The sequence below is a fragment of the Jatropha curcas genome, chromosome 8 (genome assembly GCF_041381405.1).
Source record: "Jatropha curcas cultivar XTBG-Jc1 chromosome 8, XTBG_Jcur_1.0, whole genome shotgun sequence".
Taxonomy (NCBI): domain Eukaryota; kingdom Viridiplantae; phylum Streptophyta; class Magnoliopsida; order Malpighiales; family Euphorbiaceae; genus Jatropha; species Jatropha curcas.
Genome location: NC_143158.1, coordinates 13,062,536 through 13,082,211, shown reverse-complemented (window position 1 = coordinate 13,082,211; position 19,676 = coordinate 13,062,536). Strand labels below are relative to the sequence as shown.

The window sequence follows — 19,676 nt, the reverse complement described above, 5'->3', positions numbered from 1 at the left end:
TAGGCAGCCTTCATTAGGCGCGGTCTAAACATTAATAAAAAAAAGTCATTTCATAATTCTTTCTTCTTTGCCAATAACAAAAACAGAAAAAAAAAAGAAAAAAAAAAGAAAGAAAGAAAAACCCGCTAAGCCGAAAACCCGAAAGGGCGGCTTAGGCAAAAGTCGGGGCCCGCTAAGTTGAAAACCCGAAAAGGGCAACTTAGGCAAAAATGGGTAGCTCGCTAAGTTGAAAACCCAAAAGGGCGGCTTAGGCAAAAATTAGAGCTTTAAATAAATAAATAAAGTTGGGAAATGCTTGGAAAGCTTGAAAGACAAATGACATTCATAATTCAAGCAAGCAGTTCAAATCAAGCAGAAAGCAAAAGAGTCCAAAAAAAAAAGTCTAAACCAAAGCCTCAAGTAAAAAGCCAAAAAAGGCAAAGCATACATCCAGAAATAAACCCAAAGTCCAAGCAAGAAAAAAAATCATAAGTCTATAGAAGTCTAGGTATCCCGCCGCCTCCGTGGAGCGGCATCCTCTGAGTCTTCTACCGAACCAGCCTTGCCTGTCCGAGGAGCCAGCACAATCTCCCCACCAGTCCCAACCTCATCCTCAGCATCAGCCTGAACCCAACCTTCGAGTACGCTCAGCAGTGCAGTCCTCCTTGGTCTCTCAATTGGCCAGACAGTAGTAATGAACCAGGCCCGGTACTCGAGAGAAGTCTGAACGCTGGTAGGATCAGGTAAAGGTCTAACCATACGGTGATCTCTAACCCAAGCTTTAAGAACAGCTCGGGTAACACCAGCAGTAATCGCAGAATCAGCTGAAATATCATCCGTAATGGGGACAGTCTGATCTATCCCCATCTGCCTCAAAACGCGCGAAGCGCAGTACCAGGTGCAGTGGGTAAGGCCTAGGAGGTAAACCCGAGAATGGCGGAAGCTGACCTGAATAAAGCGGTTGATATTGTACCAAGGGATGAACCACAGTATCTCATTTGGACCCAATTCAACCAGCCATGAAGTCCATGTTTCAGTAGAAGGGTGGGAGAGCAAGATTTTTCGCATGCGATATTGAGAAGGATTGTAAGGAAGGGAGGTTGGAGCAGCCACTACTTGAAGGTGATCCCTCAACCAAACCTGAATAATGGATCTTTTCCATTATAAGAAAAAAAAGAAGAGGAAGAAGAAGAATGAGGTAGGATAATAGAAAAATACCTGGAGAATGATGGGGGAAACAGTCCAATCGTCGAACCCTAAAGCAGCTCTGTCAAGACTTCTAATGGTCTCAGCCAGCACAATACCGCCAATGCAACCCATATCCTCCATTTGCCAAACCATAGGGCAAAGCCGCAAGTCTCCAAAACCCGGGTCACGGTTGAATAAGAAACCAGCCAACAAGCAAAAAACCAGGGCCCGCATCCTCAGCCTCATCCGGTCAGGATCGTCCAAGCAAGTCTCTGAAAATTCATCAATCAGGGGCAGCAGAATCGCCTTCTGGTCATCCACAATCATAGCCCTAGCCTGTGGCCGGCTAAACCGGAACAAGTTCTCAAATGACTTAACATACCCAACTTTCACCTCGTGCCTAACCAAGGGAGCATTGGGATCACACCCTATAATCGCACAAAATTCCTCAAAAAGAGGGCACATTTCCTCCATCATAGCCCCAAACCGAAAAACGTGAGCCTCAGGATCCCAAAATCTAATACAGGCTCGCACAAAGTCCCAGTCAACTACTACGCCCCTAAGAGTGATAACAGGAGAAATTCCGTACCTCCCCAAATTGATCTTTTCAACTTTGGAGAGACTCCTGGTCCAGCTATGCATGCTATGATTGTAAAAGGGATTCATGTTTCTTATTTATTTATCCTTCCTGTTTTTATTAAAAAAAAAATAAAATAAAATAATAAATATAATAATAAATAAAATAAATAATAATAAGTAAAAAAAAAAAAAAAAAAAATTGGGAGGGAAAAGAGAGAACTGACCTAAATAGTTGTTTAAGCACAGTGTTCGAGAGTCAGAATGAAAGAAAAAGGGGCTGAAAGCAGCCTTTTTATTAAGAAAGTCGCGCCTAAGGGCGGCTGCCCGCGCCCTCTAAGGCGGGTATGCCCGCCCAGGAAGGGCGGGCACGCCCGCTCAGCGTGGGCGGACATGCCCGCCTAGCTAGGGCGGGCATGCCCGCCCGGCGTGGGCGGACATGCCCGCCCAGCTAGGGCGGGCACGCCCGCCCGGCGTGGGCGCACATGCCCGCCCAGGCAGGGCGGGCACGCCCGCCCAGCGTGGGCGGACATGCCCGCCCAGCTAGGGCGGGCACGCCCGCCCAGCGTGGGCGCACACGCCCGCCCAGCCAAGGCAGGCATAAAAAAAAAAAAAGAGAAAAGAAAAAAGAAAAAAAAGAAAGAAAAAAATAGAAATAAAAATAGAAAATAACTTTTTCCTCTTCTCTTTCGAAAAAAAAAACAAAAAAAGAGAAACAAAGTTTGTATTTTTTCTGCTCAAATCTCATGCATACATATTGTCAAGTACTAATCAAGTGCAGGTACAAATAAGTTGAGTACAGAAATACAGGTCAAGATTCAATACAGGAAAATAAAGAGGGAAAGAAAGTAAAGGAAAGCAAAGAAATCTAGCAACCATCAGCGGCGAGACCTCCTCCGCCTCTGGTCGTCAAAAGCCTGCAGTGTCCAAGCTGAAGTTAGTTCCTCCTGCATTCCAAGGATTAGCTCCATCATCTGACGGATCAAGCCGTCAGGAACCTGGAAATCGCACAAAAATACAAAGTCAATGTACAAATCTCTTATGAATCCTTTTTATGAGAGATTTACCAGTCATTACCTCATTAATGTCATCAGGAGGAAGAGCCAGGTGATTCACACGGTTCAGGGATACCTCCCTAAGAGACGAAGTACCCTCAGGAGTGTAATAGGAAATGCTGTATGGAAGGTGCAAGTTGGCCAAGCCCGGATGGACAGGCCTGGTAGCCTCTGAAATAGCCTGGGGAATCCTGAAGGCACCAACCAAATGACTAGGGCCAGCTCGAGACGGACCCTCCACCGGAGTAGAAGAAGAAGGCTGGGTCACAGGCCTCCTCCTTGGAGTCCTGGCCGAAGAACCAGAAGCCCGAGAGGAACGGGTGCCAAGCGGCTGGGAAGGAGTCGACCTCGGGAGACTGTCGAACCTGGAGCCGATGGGCCGCATCAGAAACACCTGGCAGAATTCGTCATAATCTCCACCCTGGATCAATTCCATGTACGGGATACCCTCAGTATGGACATCTGTAAGAACCATCTGTTTGCCCGCTCGCATGTCCTCAGGGGGAGGAAGAGGAACGGAGCGGCAGCCCCTAACCTGGAAGTTCACTCGCTCACCCAGGTAATAACGTCTCAGAACAGGATGTGATAAGACAAACCGTCGCCGAGACAGAGCCTCTGATCGCCTGAAGTGGGGATCCGCCTCAATCCAATGTTGGAGTCGGGTGCCCATCGCCCCTACTTCAACCTATGTAAGAGAAGCAAATGTGTTAATAAATCTTTTTTTATTTTTTCACACAACCAAGAAAATTAAGAATGCACTCGCCTGCCCTATGGTACAAGTATCGAAGAAGCTCCGCAGATCCCCCACAGACTTCCGGCGTAGAACAGACTGTTGGTTAGCTCGGTACCATCTCCAAGCTAAAGGTACCAACCCTAGCCCAAGATCAGTACGGGCCAGCTCAGGGCGGATAGAGGGGAAATACTCAAAGGCCCAAGTCTGCACAAGGAAGGAAAGGATTAATAATAAAAAAAGGGGCACAGAATGAGGATATGTTCTTTACATTACCTCCCAGAAATAGTAGGTCCCACTGAGCCTGCAGTGGCCTCAACTCATATCGCACATATCATCATACATGCGGCTCAGAATAGCACCAGCCCAGTCATACTCAGTAAGGTGGGCCAAGTCCTCCAAACTCCTCAGTATAGAGGGATTAAACTTCTCTTTTCTGTTAGACCAGAAAGACGAAGCAAACAGCAGCAGCAGAGTGAATCTAGCTACCTGAGTCGCCGTTAGCTCTCCCTGTCTATGTCGAGCATAAATGCTAGGAGCTTGGGAGGATAACCAGTGCCTCGAAACACTCAGATCGGGGGAGGAATGGCTGGGTCTAACAATCCGGGGAAGGTCAATCCCTATCAGCTCCGTCATTCGGTCGGGGGTAACCGCAGTCCTCCAATCGTCATACAGCTCGATCGGCTGAGTACCAAAAGGAATCCCAGAAATCAATGAAAAGTCAGTTGGGGTCATCGTCATCTCGCCCCAAGAGAAGTGGAAAGTGTTGGTGGTGTCCCACCATCTCTCAGCCAACGCGCCCAGTAAACTCTTATAATTCTGCCTACCCAGCTCAAGATTCCTTAAGAAGCCCAGGTGAGAGGGGTCAATGATGGCTCCGACCGGGTTATTAGGATCAAGTATGTCAAATGGGATCTCAGCAATAGAGGACTCGCCCACGTCCAGCCTAATGTATGCGTCCTAGAAGGTAAAACAGTTTAAGGTTATCCTTTGGTTCCTAACTAAAAGATATCCTAATCCTCCCCCAGTATCATACTAATAAAAGTGGTAAGATTCAATCACGATTTGGCCTAAGGCCCAAAAAATCATAATTTGGCCTAAGGCCCAAAACAATCACGATTTGGCCTAAGGCCCAAAAAATCATAATTTGGCCTAAGGCCCAAAAAATCACGATTTGGCCTAAGGCCCAAAAAATCATAATTTGGCCTAAGGCCCAAGAAATCACGATTTGGCCTAAGGCCCAAAAAAAAAATCATCATAATTTGGCCTAAGGCCCAAAAAAAAATCACGATTTGGCCTAAGGCCCAAAAAAATTCACACTTGACCTAAGGCCCAAAAGTACAGAAGCGAAGGGAGCTTACCTGGGCAAAGACGCCGGTCATGGAAGCATGATTGTCAGCGTCCGCCGTAAGATTGGCATCGTCCACAGAAATTCCCAGAGACTCCAGGAGATCCTCACCGCTGCTATAGCTTGGGGAAACCATGATGAGAAAGTTGAGAGAATTTGAGAGAGCTCTTTTGATTTGGAGAATGGAGAATGAATGAAGTAATGAGTTTTTGAGCTATTTATAAGCAAAATAGCCAAGAGGCGGGTCCTTTTGACGCGTCTAACATTCGCCTACAAAATTTAGTTTTCAGACAACCACCAGCGCCCATAAAAACATCTTTTATGGTTGCCGGTGGGGGGCAACTGTGAATACCTAAATTTTGAGGCTCAAAGAGCCAATTTTTCCAGACTGCAAACAGTCCGGCCGGACCGGAGGTCATTCAGAAAGTTCACCGGAAGTGTGCCAATATGGTACTTGAAACGTCCGAAAAATTACGAGGGTCACGGAACTGGTCCCGGAATATTTTTTGGAGGTCCGAAACTCCCGGAAAAGCCTCCGGAACGGAGAAAGGCACACATGTCCGCCCGCGGGGGTGGGCATGCCCGCCCTAAGGGACGAGCGCGCCCGCCCAGCAAGGCGGGCACGCCCGCCCAACCTGGGCGGACATGCCCGCCCAGAATGGGCGGGCGCGCCCGCCCAGCATGGGCGGGCACGCCCGCTCTCTTAGGCGAGCACGCCCGCCCTCGAGGGCGGGCACGCCCGCTCTCTTAGGCGGGCACGCCCGCCCTCGAGGGCGGGCAGGCGCGCCCGGGGTGCGTTTTTTTCTATAAAAAGAGGCCCCGGGGCTCCATTTTAGACACAGTCTGTGTTGACGGACCTCTCTTCTCCCTTTACGCTCTTTGCGGTTCTTTTATCGCTTTCTGCATTCTTTATTTTTTATTTTATTTAGCTTTCATTTTTTTTCTTGCTTTATTAAGTGGCCATTAAAATTAAATTAATTAATTTCCCTTAACGTGGAGCTTAACCTGGAGTTAAGAAGTGGCCGTCGACTAAATCAGGTACACAAACTAAACTCTGCCCATTTAATTTTAGCATTTCATGCATGCTTCTTTTCTACTCCTCCTAAATTCTATAACAGCATAAATGCATTCATATCATCCACCAGGCAAATAAAATTGTCTTAAATAAATAAAATTAAGCTTAAGTGCCCGGTTAATTAATAATCGTGGTGTTAAAGCTTAAATTCGACGATATTGGCTAAAAGCCTAGTTAATCAATAACTATGGTGAAAGAGCCTTATTTCGAACAGTTTTTTGGCCTAAGTCTAATTAATCAATAATTGTGACTAAAAGACCCTGATTAAACACTTTTTCTTTTTATGGCAATTAATTGCCTATATTTCAATTTAATTAATCACTTTAGGCAAAGAAATTGCCTATAAGTGAGAATTGATTCTTTTTTATAGCGACAAATCGCTTAAAGCAATATTTTGGCTAAAAGCCTTTAATTAATCACTTTAGGCAAACAAATTGCCTATAAGTGAGAATTGATTTCTTTTTCATAGCGACAAATCGCTTAAATTAAATTATTTGGCTAAAAGCCTTAAAATTAATTCATTTTGGCACAATTGCCTTAATCAATCAATCTTGGCGACAATCACCCAATTAACCTTTTTTTTTTTTTGGCAAATTAATTGCCTAAATCAACGTTTTTGGCTTTAAAAGCTTTGAAACAATTCATCTTTGGCACAAATGCCTTAAAAATAAATCTTTTGGCAAGGATAAGCCCAAATTAATTCTTTTGGCTAAAAGCCTCAAAATCAACATTTTGGCACCAAGTGCCTAAATCAATCAACACTTTTTTTGGCAAAATGCCTAAAAATCAACTCTTTGGCAAAAAGCCTAAACAAAATGCACGAAGCATACACACACTCATGCATAAAGCATCCCAATTCAAAGCCCTCTAAAAGAGGCGCATCGAACTACGTTGACTTTGATCTTCCATTCAAACGGAAGTACGTAGGCACGTTCGGGATTTCACCCCGAATGACAAGTCGAATTCATTCAAACATTTCACTTGGTCCAATTACTTCATCTTCCTTGCAAAGCAAACATTCATTCATTTTGGTTAGTTTAGCAGCATGACATAGTCTCGGGATCCATCTCGGGTTTGCATATCATGCCTTAAACATTGGGTAATTAATCTAGTAACTAGGTTAATTAAAATTGGAGTCATTTAGGGTTTTTTCCTAGTTTACCCTAAAATAATTAAACAAGGTGGCGACTCACACATCACGTGCATTTCTTCTCATTCATCATATGCATTACATGCCTATGTGTTTTTGGGGGAGGGGTTCACAATACTCGTGGCCTATGAAAGCACCACCGTGGCCTATGAAAGCACTACCCCCATCACACAATCGTGGCCTATGAAAGCACCACCCCATCACACAAATAAGCGCGTCCGCCTATTTATAAGGGCTGATAACCCTAGCATATGATCATAGCTTCACAATAACAAAATCCATCTCATCATACCACGTCTCAATCATGCATAGTAGAGCCCAAATCAAAATCATTCTTTCACAAAAGCAATAATTCTTAATCAAAACCTCTTCATTTCTTAATACTCATTACTCAAAACATTATAGATATATATATACTTAATATAGTATAAAAGTACATAAATCAAGAACTTTTCAGCATTTTCATAAACTTGACCTTTGCAGGGTTTTTAACACATAATTTGAGTTATGGGTCTCCAAATTGAATGAAATCAGGTTCATTAGAAAGATAAGACAAAATGCTACAAATATTCAGAAGTGACCACAGCCAGATCACATAGTAAGATAGCAAACAAAAGCTCAGAACACAGACCAACAGATCAGACCTGATTCAGCAGAACCAAGTCCAATGTTTCTTGAATTCCTACTTCACCAAACACTCAAATGAAACCACTCCAAAACGAGAGAATTCTCAAGACACAAGGAAACAACTTTTATGAAGAACTCAGAACCTAATCTTGTCATTATAATGGTCAAAATGGGCACTCAATTTAGTAATGCATGTGGCCCGACACAAAAGAGTCAGTTTGGGTGTTTCAGCCATAAGTTGAGCTATGTATCTCCAATTTGGACACAAGAGGATGGGTTGGAAAGATAAGAAGTAAAGCTATAACTTTTATGAATAACATAAGACATTATGTTGCCATTTGAGTGGTCAAAATGGACAATCATTTCGAATATACAGGTTAGACACCATAACAGAACCAGTTTTGGTATTTAAATCATAAGTTGAGCTACAAGTATTGGAATTAGACATAAGAATATGTTTTGGAAAGCTGAGAAATAGAGCTACAACTTTCATGAAGAAGGCAGAAACAAATGGGAAGTATAAAGGGGTTAAAAATGAGTTCCAATCCCTCGGCAGAACACATCTCACATTAAAATTCAGCAATTTAACCAAAACATACAAAGTTCCCAAAATATATTCAAAACCCTAACCATGTAAAAACAACTTAAACAAGTGAAATTATGATTGCACTAACCTTATTAACAAGCTTGAAAAAGCTTGGAAAGCCTTACTCCTTGGCTTTCTCTTTACCCTTTGAGGATGGTTCTCCAACCTCTTCAAAGCATGAAAAAATCAACATTAAAAGCAAAACTTGACAAAAGAAATAGTTGGAGCATGATTTAATGCATCAATAACATGTCTAAACCATGAATTCTACTTAACAATTCACAAAACTCAAAAACCACAACTTACTTGCTTCAATGGTAACTTCACTTCTCTTTGCTTTTAATCACCAAACTCAACTTCTACTTCTTAATTCTTAATAATTAAGTACTAATCTATGGTTTAATTAGGTAGTTTGGTGGTAAATTTGGAGGTAAGAAAATGAAGAAAATGGAAGAAGAAGGAAGAAGATGGAAATGGCGTGGAGAAGAGAAGAGAAGAAAACAAAAAGTGTTGTGGTGTTACTTTAAGTGCCAAAGTCAAATTTGACTTCCAAATTTCATGTCAAATGTGTGGCTAAGATCAAATCCTAAGTAATCTCATCCAATGGCTCTAAATATTCCTCAAATAAATCTCTTCTACTTCTTATTTAACTCCACCAATTAATTAAATGAATTCTACTAAAATAATTCCTCATTTATTTCTTAATATACCACACTAGAAATATTATGCATTTAATACATAAACTCTCCAAAAATATTAATGAAATATTTTTTACCCGCCTAAATCATGCAAACATGCTCCAAAAATAGTAAATAAAATATTAAATATACATAGTAATTTTTCCGGACTAAAATAATACCAAGTCCCGGACCGATGGTACTATTCACAGACCGGTAAATCACTATTACCGACACTAAAAGAAAATCAGTCTGTTACAGTACTAGTGTTAAATTTGACGGTGGATCTAGCCTAAACCATGCGATTTAGGTGCATTCATCCGAGAATTAACATTACTACCAACCGCAAGCCTAGTACCTTAAAGGTGCGTCAAAAGGAGTAGGCCCAACAAAGCCCGAATCCTGTTTGCGGAACCCAGACTTTGTTAAATCCAATAAGACTAAAGCCAATGCATATAGTTGAAAGCCTTAGTTACTTTCCCTAAGGTGCACCCGGTTCCATTTGCTGTTGTTGTGCCGCATTCATTTCTGAGAGTTGATATCGTCAATCTCAAAACCCCCTGTTGGTTGTCGAGATTAGACCAATTCCTAGGAAACAGATGTCGGAATTTATACCAATGGAATCCGTGTGTGGGAGAAATAAGGTTGGAAGGCATGCATTTCCCAACTCCCGTTCCCCTGTATGTTATAAACTGTACATATGTTGTGACATTCATGCATCATGTAACATTTTCCTTTTCAGCCATGCATTAATAAGAGCTAATGTTCGGTATGGATATTTGACCTTGGTCTCGAGACTGGACCTTAAATTCATTTTGAATAATATTATACATTAACTTATAGTGAATCAATACCAAAAAGAAAAGGGAGGTATAAGGGGGTTGCGATTCCTTTGTATACATTTCTCGCATTATCTGAAAATAAGTGAGAGATTATAGAATGTTGTAACAAAATAGAATGAAATCCTGCTTGGAACCATATGTTCCAAGGCAAAAAGTAAGGATACAACAAAATAAAAAATAATAATAAATAAATAACAAAATAAAATCCTGCTCGGAAACTCTTTCATTCCGAGGCAAAAGTTAGGGATTCGAGAGAAAATAGTTGATCGTAAATCCAAAAGGAATGGTCGACGACAGATAATGCCCGAAATGTTTAAATATAAAATAAGTTATTAACGTGTTATTCGTACCGAATTTTTGGTCCAGTCGTTGAAATCAAGATCTTATTTCCATGCTGGCCTTAGCACATTAGAAATGCATTTCTCATCCTATGTGCTTTCATTTTCGCATGCATACATGCAGGACCCTCTTTAACTCAAAAATTTTTTGTCAGAATTGATCCTTCCCGAGAAACTGCTTCGAGAGTTTGGAATCGACGTCCTGGTCAGCGTCTAGTCAGAATATCCCCAATCCCTGAGTTTATTCCGGTCAGGTCAGCGAGCTATTCAAGTTCGTCAGATTCAAAGCCCGATTCAGATCCAGTAGAAATGGCAGATGATATAGGGGATGAGCCCGGATTTTCTCAAGCTCAGATAAGAACCATTGTTCAGATTGTGGCCGCTGCTCTCGCTCAAGATAGGGCTCAAAACCAAGCTACTCCCGCTTCAAGCAGTCAACCAGCGGTTGAAGAAAGGCAAATTCCAGAACCTGTGTCAAATAACCGGGCTTCTGTGGGAAATACAGCCCCTGTTGAGAATGATGTGCTCAAGCAACTTGCCGAGCTGAAAGAAAGATTTGACAAAATGGCTGCAGTAAAGGAAAAAGACCCGGTCACTAACTTTCATATAACCGAGTATGTTTTGCACCCAACCAGTTCTGCCTCATTTAAGACATTCAAGCATACTATATTCGAAGGAGACAATGATCCCCATTCTCACCTGTTCGAATTTCTCCGAGTCTCTCAGATGAACCGGTACAATGAGGAAGATGTTTTGCGAGCATTCCCGCAAACATTACATAAGGACTATTGGAGGTGGTACGATGGTCTAGATGAGGAGATTCAGAAGAATTGGATCAAGCTATAGACCGCTTTTCTCAAGCATTTCAAGACCGATGAGAGCGATGAATTCGGTTTGCGTGATTTGGAGGGTTTGAGACAAGGGAAGGATGAAAGCTTTTCCGACTACTATAGGAGATGGAGAACCAAGTTGTATAGAGTTCAAACAAGGCCAAAAGACAAAGAGTTGATCAGAATCTTCAGTAGGAGCCTGTTGCCCTTCTTTAAGGAAAGGATGTTAACCCAGCCTCTCACTGATTTTGCTCTAGTTCAAAGCGCTGGCTTGAACATTGAGGAGTTTTACAAGGAAGAAAAGAAGAAGAATAGAGGGTTTGGCAACTACCGGACTTCTTATGGTGACAGAAGTGCCGGAAGTAGTAATCAGAATCAGTCGAGGAATAGTAATACAATAGTAGGGGCAGTTAATGAAAGAGCCAGAAGAGAGTTTACCGATTTAGGAAGACCCTTGAGCACAGTGCTAAGATCATGTATCAAGAATGAAGTGTTGTCAAAGCTGCCAGTCGACCCGACTAAGCCTATCCGAGGGAGGTATATGGACCGAAACTATGATTACCATCAGTGCAAGGGACATTCAATTGACGATTGTTTCAAATTAAGGCACGATATCCAGGATCTGATTGACAGCGGGAAAATTACCAAGCCTTCTGAGAGGAACAAGCCAAGCACTAAGAACAACCCGCTTCCCCAATATCAGTACAACTATCCGTCTCGTAAGACTCAGTCAGGTGGATCAGTCAACGCGATTGGAAGTGGATTACCAGAAGAAGTGGTATTGGCGGAAGCTGAATGGGAAGAGCGGATGTGCGCAATGTTGAATATATGGGATGACTGCAATAGCGATGAGGAAGAGAAGATGCCTGTAAAGATAGAAATCAAGAAAAGCATCACGGTGAAGGTGGGTGATGTGCCAGAAGATGAGGATGAGCAACTCCAGCTTGCAATTCAAAAGAGCTTAGCCGACCAAGAAGAATAATGGTATTATAGCAGTGAAGAGGATGTGAATGAAGTAGGCGTCCAGAGCTTAAACCGTAGCGGGCGAGTATACAATCCCGAGAGCAGTGTACAGGCTAAGGAGAAAGAGATTGCCGTTGATGGAACAAAGAAGAAAGTAACAGAGAAAGGCGGAGAAGAGTCAAAAGAGAAAAAGAGAGAGGAGGAGGAATTGAAAGGGCAGAAAAAGACTGTCGAGGTTGGAGAAAGCAGTCAGAATAAGGTACCTAGTAGGGTGACCGCCAGTTCGGTACTGAGTCAGTTGCAAAGAACAAGAGCAGATATTTCAATATGGGGCTTGCTGATAGCATCTAAGGAGCACAGAGAAGCTTTACTTGAAGCTATGACTTTTGTCAGGGTGCCGGCTCGGATTCCAAGTGTTGATATGATTAACGTGCTACAGCGTAGAATAGGTGAGGTTACTTTCTTTGACTCGGACCTCCCACCAGAAGGAAGAAACCACTGTAAGCCATTGTACATCCAGATTGTCGTCAATGGACGTGATACCCGGAATGTGATGGTGGATAACAGATCAGCACTGTGCGTATGCCCGTTGAAGATGCTGTCTAAGTTTAAAATTGAAGAGTCTGAACTTGAGACATCAAATATGGTGGTCAAAGCCTACGACAACACCATGAGGAATGCAAAAGGAACTTTTAAAGCAAAGATATCCACAGGGGCCGTGGAAAGCTGGGTAGACGTGGTTGTGCTTGACATCTTAGCCAACTATGCTCTTTTATTGGGAAGACCCTGGCTCCATCCTTTGGGTGCAGTTCCGTCCACCTTGCACAGAAAAGTAAAAATTCCATGGGGTACAGATGTGGTTACAGTCAATGCGCAAGAGGATCTGAATGTGGCAACTGTGGAAGGCCTAGAGTTGGCAGTACCATTATCAGGTTTTCAAGTGGCAGTAATTGATGCGCCCACCACCAAGAGCAAGAGTGCAGTAAATAGAATGAGTCCTTTCTCAAGGAAGATGATGAAGAAGATGAATTGGCAGTATGGTAAAGGTTTGGGTCGGGAGCTGCAAGGAATGTTTGAACCTCTCTCATCGGCATTGGAACAGCAAGACAAGTGCGGATTGGGATATTCTGAAAATAGAAAGAAGGAAAGGTATGAGATTCGGTCTCCAATCAGAGGGTCAAATTTGAATCATATCTTTTTTGTTCCACAAGTCGAAGGAGAATTCTAGAGTAGGGGGAAGACCTACCCCAGTTTGGAGATATTCATGACTGATTATGAGGAGAAGCTGATCAGGTCACCCGAACCTTCCTTGGAACAACTAGTTGAAGGAACTGAGTTTATAATGTGTATGACAAAAGCAAGCACGGAATCTAAGTGTTCAAAGAAGATATCAGAGTCTGAAGACTTTTTGGGGATTGGGGATGAAGCTTCCAAGTTGGTGCAAGAGCAGAAGGCCAAGACACGGATCCTCCAGTCGGTCCTAGCTACTGTGAACCCCTTCCTGTTTTCCCCCCGGAGAAAGATCGAAGATTTTTCTTTATTTGGCGTACTTGAATATTTTATTAAAAAAAGTGATAAAACCCTTTTGGATGTGCGATGCCGATGAATCAGTCTTATAAATTGTTTTTTAGTCGCCACCCATTATTTCGGCAATGGGACCGTTTTTGATTTTATTTTACAAAAGTGACTCCATTTTTAACCCATTTTATTCAAGGCCTTTTGTTTTAGAAAACTGGTCAGGCGAACCTATGAGATTCTAGGTAAGGGAATTGGGTACGTCGGCCCATTGGAAGCCGACGCCGGAAAAACCGGCCTCTTTTAACCTACGATTTCTAATTTGATTTTATTTTAGAAAAGCCAATTATTTAAACCCAACCCGAATAAATCGAACCGAGCTCCTATGTGGAAAATTAATTAACCGTCCCAATTAATTTCATCCATTGCATTCATAACAAATAAGATATATCGTCCACCATCCATCCATAACACGTACTAAAATAAAAGAAAAGACCCGCTCTTGCCTTATGGTTAAAGGCGGGCCACAAACCGAATTTGATAATATGATAAGCAATAAGTAAAAAGAAGTAAATCCTAAAACCTCAAAATCATTAATAATTAGTTGATTTGATTTGATTAAATCTTAATTTGCCCATGTTTGATCATTTTCTGAGTTAAAATTAAAATCTGTTTAATTGTATGAAATTACGGTGGAATAAGTAAAATACACTGAAATCATGAGACAGTTGCGTCACGTAGGTGTCCCATAAGGAACAGTCGCGTGACGCGACTCCCTTCATTCATCCTGGAACTTTTAGAACAGTCGCGTCACGCGGGTAATCTATGAAGAACACTCGCGTGGCGCAACTCTTATTGTGCTACTGGAAATTGGAACAGTTGCGTCACGCGGCTGTTCTATGAAGAACAGTCGCGTGACGGAACTCCTAGCTGCGTGACAGAACTATTCGCGACTTATTAATATTCTCAGTTTTATTGATTATTCATCCAAAATATCACATTAAATACAAAAGTATCCTGGGTTTGCGAATAGCTGCGTTACGCAGGTAGTCCAATCCATATTAAAGACTTTTGGACATGAACAGTCGCGTCATGCAAGTAGTAGCTGCGTGACGCGGCTGCTCTGGTCCGCAACTACCATTCAAACTGTTCTTTTTTACGTTTCTTTCTTGTTAATAGAGATTTAATATGATTCAGAAATACTCAAATATGGGCGAAATGTGGTTTAATCAAAACCAAACTAACTAAAATACTAAGAAAATGGGATTTTCACAAATAAATAACTAGTTAAAGAAAAGTGCAAACAAAAGGGTTTAGATGATTACCTAACCCTCAGATTTGAGGATTGCATACGATATGGTCGATCTAAGGATGAAGCTTCACGATTCCAGAAAGATTCAACGTCCAATCTTAACAATAAAAACCTTTCTTTTCTCTTCTTTCTCTCTTACTCTTTTTTTATGTCTTTTTTTTTTAAGTTTTCAATCTATGTGCCTAATAGCTTGATCTTCCTCAAGGTTACTCACTGGAGTCTTTGAGGAAAACCCTAGCCACAGTCGTTTTTTTTTTTTTTGTCTCAATCCCTTAGTCTTTTTTGAGAGAAAATAAGAAGAGTTTTCAAAGTCTCTAAAAAAAGGTCTCGTTTTTGCTGTGTAATGCAGTATTTATATGGTTAGGGCGACAGGACAGTCGCGTCACGCAGGTAGGAGCTGCGTGACGCACCCGTAAGCCTGCGTGACGTGACTTACTTTTCGTACAGTTGCCGCGTATCCATACAAACAGTGCAGGCCACTGCACGGGCGCGCGCCAAGGGTGTCAGACCCGTTAGAGCTGCGTGACGCAGCTAAAAGTGGCATCACGCAGGTGATAGCTGCGTGACGCAGCCCTAACATGGGTCAGGCTCCTTTGGGCGGTTTGGTTCGATTTTTGATTCAGACACCTCTGGTTTATTGTGAAGCCTCATCCTTTGTCCTCATATCATCATCGGGTCAGGTGGAGGCATAAAATTACGCATCAACAGTTTGCCCCCCCACTTTATCATTAATTGTATAAACGATTAATATTAAAGTTGTCCATTGACGCGCCTTCTATCAGGCAATCATCTCCGAAGCTCGGTTTGATCGGCTTGAAGAGCTTTGATTGATCATCTGGTCACCTCTTAAGCTCGGTTTGATCGGCTTCGTCGGTTTCCATCCAACATGTGAATGACTTCAAAGCTCAGTTTGATCGGCTTGGAAGACACCTTCGGGGCTCGGTTTGATCGGCCTGAAGGACTTTAAATGTTTGGTCACCTTCTCAGCTCGGTTTGATCGGCTTCGTTGGTTCCCATGGAATCTGAAGGGGCATCCTCGAAGCTCGGTTTGATCGGCTTGAAGAGCTTTGATCTGGCCACCTACTTAGCTCGGTTTGGTCGTCTTTGTCGGCTCCAGTCGGTTTAGAAAAAGGCATCCTCGAGGCTCGGTTTGATCGGCCCGAAAGATGTCGGTTTTACCCTGGTCAACTTCGCAACTCAACATCATTGACTGGGGAAGAAGATTTGAAAGAGCTTCGCAATACATCATCACTGTTTTGAAATTGTTCTGACTAGCTTCGCAATGCACCATCACTAATCAGCGGGACCTATCGGCTTCGAAAAACCATCACCGGTTGGCCTGAGGGTAATATGGACAATTTAATGCTCCTGACCCCGGTGCAGTGAGTTGATGAAAGTTTGCAGCCGTATACGAGCCGTACATCAACGTCATGTCGCCGGAATGGGTCGTCGTGAGCTTTTGAAATGGGCCTTGTGGGCCTGTCGGGCTCAAAAAGGATAATGGGCCCAATGCTCTTGTCGGGCCCAGTTGAACGAGCTTCGACCCATCTGGTTTTACTATAAGTAGCTTCCTTCTCAGTCGATTCAATTTCACTTATTCACAAACCCTAAGCAACTGGAAATTCTCTGAACTGTTCAACCGAAAAGATGTCTCAAATCTCAGAGATTCCTGCTTCTGCCTATACTCCGGAGATGGAGATTCTCGGGGCCCTGCCTGATATTCCTACGTTTGACGGTGAGCCGGAACCCGCTAACCCCCGGGATGCGACCATTGCAGCTCCTTCCGTTGCCGGGTTCGGAATTTCCAGTCTGGTACGAAACGAGTCAGATGCGTGGCTTTCGATCCGAGGTAAGTACAAAATTTCTTCAATTTTCTGTTTTTACTGCTTTTGATCCGTAACTGTAGTAATAGGATTATTTTTCACTGTTTGCGCTTGCGTCGACAGTCGCGTCACGCAGGTAGGAGTTGCGTGGCGTGGCTGTTCTTCCATGAACAGTTGCGTGACGCAGCTGTTCGAGACGCCAGAAACCCTAACTTGCCTTGAACCTTAAGATTAATCTCTTCTTGGCTGTGTTTAGACCTTGATTTGTTAACTTTTGATTGTTGATAACTCTAGATGGTTTGATTTTGCCCTGTAATTGCACAAAAATAGTATAATCGTTAAAAAATTTAAAATTAAACTGCTGCGTACCTTCGACAGTTGCGTCACGCAGCTGTTCTTAGGAAGAACAGTTGCGTGACGCGACTGTTCGTTAATGAATGAGATCTTGAACAGTTGCGCGACGCGGCTAGAGAGATGCGTGGCGCGACTTCGTGGTCGCGTGACGCATCTGTTCCTAGGGCCACACATGTTGAACAGTTGCGTGTCGCGACTGTAGGGTGGCGTGACACGGGTGCTAAGGTGCGCTACGCAGCTATGCTTCTGATTGCGTAATTTGGGTAAAGCTGTGTGGCGCGACTTTGTAGACGCGTGACGCGACTGGGAGCTGCGTGACGCAGCTATGGTTCCAACCAAAACTCGAGTCTTTTATTTATCCTGTCATAGAAGAAAATTAACAACTATCAGTCTTATATTTATTGAAATTGAAATTTTCTTACAGGTTAATCTGGGCAAGGCCCATTCAGGCGGATCGGCTACTGATGCTTCTGCCTTCTGGGATCTGCTGGACCCTCCTATGCGAGCACGGGTTGTCGCTGCAGGTTTCAGGGACTATGCCGCTGGATTGCGCCGCACACAGCCTCGTTTCCTGCCCGCTATGCGATATGCACTGATGGAGCGGTGGAACGACTGCACGCACACTTTCGTGTTCGGGTTTGGAGAGATGACCCTCACTCCCGTGGATTATGCTGCCATTACCGGCTTACGCTTCACTGGCCCGGTTCCTCCACTAGATGCTCGATATCATACGGCTGCCATCGGAGCTCAGCTTGTGCGCTCCTTGCTCGGTGTTACCTTACAGACTCGGTACACCGTGCAGGGATGTATGTCCTACGAGATGGTCTTCCGGTTCTAGGCCGAGAGGATTAGGACCCGGTTGGAGGCTTGGAGGGAGTTGCCGGAGGATGTCCGACCTGCTGCCCCTGCGTATACTCGCGAGGAGAGGGACCAGGCTGCTCGGTCCTTCTTATTCTATATCATTTCATCCCAGCTGCTGTGCACCTCCCAGAATAAGGGAGATCCCGCGGTGCTGGCGTTTCTTCGGGATCTGAGCCAGGTCGGATCCTTCGACTGGGCCACACTTGGTTTGGCTCACCTCTATCACGGTCTGGATGTCTGGACCCGTGGTAGCGGTGAGTCGAACTGGCTATTCATTCGGCCTTTGGAGGTAACACACTTTCTCTCTTGACTTTTTATATCCATCACTCTCAACTGTTCAATTAACTGATGTTATTTTCTGTCTCTACTACAGGTGTGGGCTTACGAGTACTGCATTTATCCTAGCGGTCCTAGTGGTGACTCACCCGTCGAGTCTAGGAGGATTCCTCGCTACCTGGCCCACTGCCATCACACTTATGCCAGTGGCGAGGATCCGGAGTACTGGCGGAGCTTCCTTAACGATCGGGAGTTGTCCGATGTGAGTGCAGAAAGAATCTCTAAATCTGTAGCTTGTCTCTCTCTTCATTCTGACATACTATCAATGCTGATTTCTTATCATTTTTGCAGCTATCTTTAGAGCCATGGGACTGTGAGGCCTGGAGGACCTATCCGGGCCGGGAGGTGGCTGAGTTGCATACCCAGTCGAGGCTGCTGCTGCGAGGCTACTGGGCCGACCGGTACTTCCTTGGAGAGCGGGTTTTTGACACTCCGATAGCTCCAGCACGATGGAGAGTGCCTCATGCCCCTCCCCGGCATATGTGTCTGCTGGAGGGTTTGACCCGAGAGGACCTAGAGGTAGAGTACAGAGGTTTCTCGATGAACGATTTCCTGTCCGCCGGTGATTTTCCTACTTACTTTGCCTCTCGGATGCAGGCTCGACTTCCAGAGGTTCTCGAGTACATTCAGGTAACTCATCTGACCTTCAATCTTCATTCACTGTTACTACTCCTCTTTTTGTCTCAACTTACTGATGGTATTACTTTCTTTGTAACTGAATGCAGGAGCGGAAGACACACAAGACCGTAGCTCATTACCGGGCTGAGGCAGCAGCTGAGGCGGGTGGCGTGGCAGCTCCGACCGGACCAGTCGGTGTTGTACTGGGCGATGTCCCGTTTCCGCCAGGTATGGAGGTGGTGTTGGATCCTGGCCTTGGCTTGGGATCTGGCATCATTATTCCTGCAGACCTACGGCAGGCTCCTCCTCTGGTACAGCTGGATCCTGAGCACACTACACATGTAAGTCATAAGCCGAATGTACAAAGTTAGAAGTATTTTACCTGAATATCCTTTTTAATGGATATATTATTTTTTATTGTTTGCAGGTGCCGGCTCAGAGATACCAGGAGATCTGCCAGCAGTTCGGCTTTGCCCGATCCTACATCGGCCGGCTCTACTCCGAGCGACATGAGCTGGTATGAATTTTACATATTTTTACCTTTTTGCTTCTTATTATTTTGATGACCTTTCTTACACATGCTTGTCTTTGTAGGAGCTGGAGAACGGGAGGCTACGGAGGCATCAGTCCCGTCAGTCCAGTGCCGTGAGCCGGCTTCAGGCGGAGGTGGAGCGGCTTCGGACGAGGCTAGAGGTTGAGGGCATCCCGCTTGACTCTTCTGATGAGGATGAGGATGGCTCTTCTTCTGAGGACGGGCCACCATCGCCACCCCCTCCGACTGTCGCTGGTCCTAGCCGTAGGCGGCGGTAGTCCTGCTGCACGTCTCCTCCATTTTTGGACACTTTAAACATTTTGAATTTTTATTAATTTTCTATTTATTTATTTTTATTTTT

General features: G+C 44.0%; 1 protein-coding gene across 1 annotated transcript in view; it reads left to right on the top strand.

Moving 5' to 3' along the window:
• LOC149494218 (uncharacterized) overlaps positions 1-17,226 on the top strand; it is an 86,153-nt gene extending 68,927 nt beyond the window's left edge. Inside the window, exons 3-4 of the mRNA XM_089725428.1 lie at positions 16,439-16,603; positions 17,068-17,226. Coding sequence (XP_089581554.1) covers positions 16,439-16,603; positions 17,068-17,226 — 324 coding nt within the window. The remainder of the gene's footprint in view (positions 1-16,438; positions 16,604-17,067) is intronic.
• Positions 17,227-19,676: the final 2,450 nt, after the last annotated feature.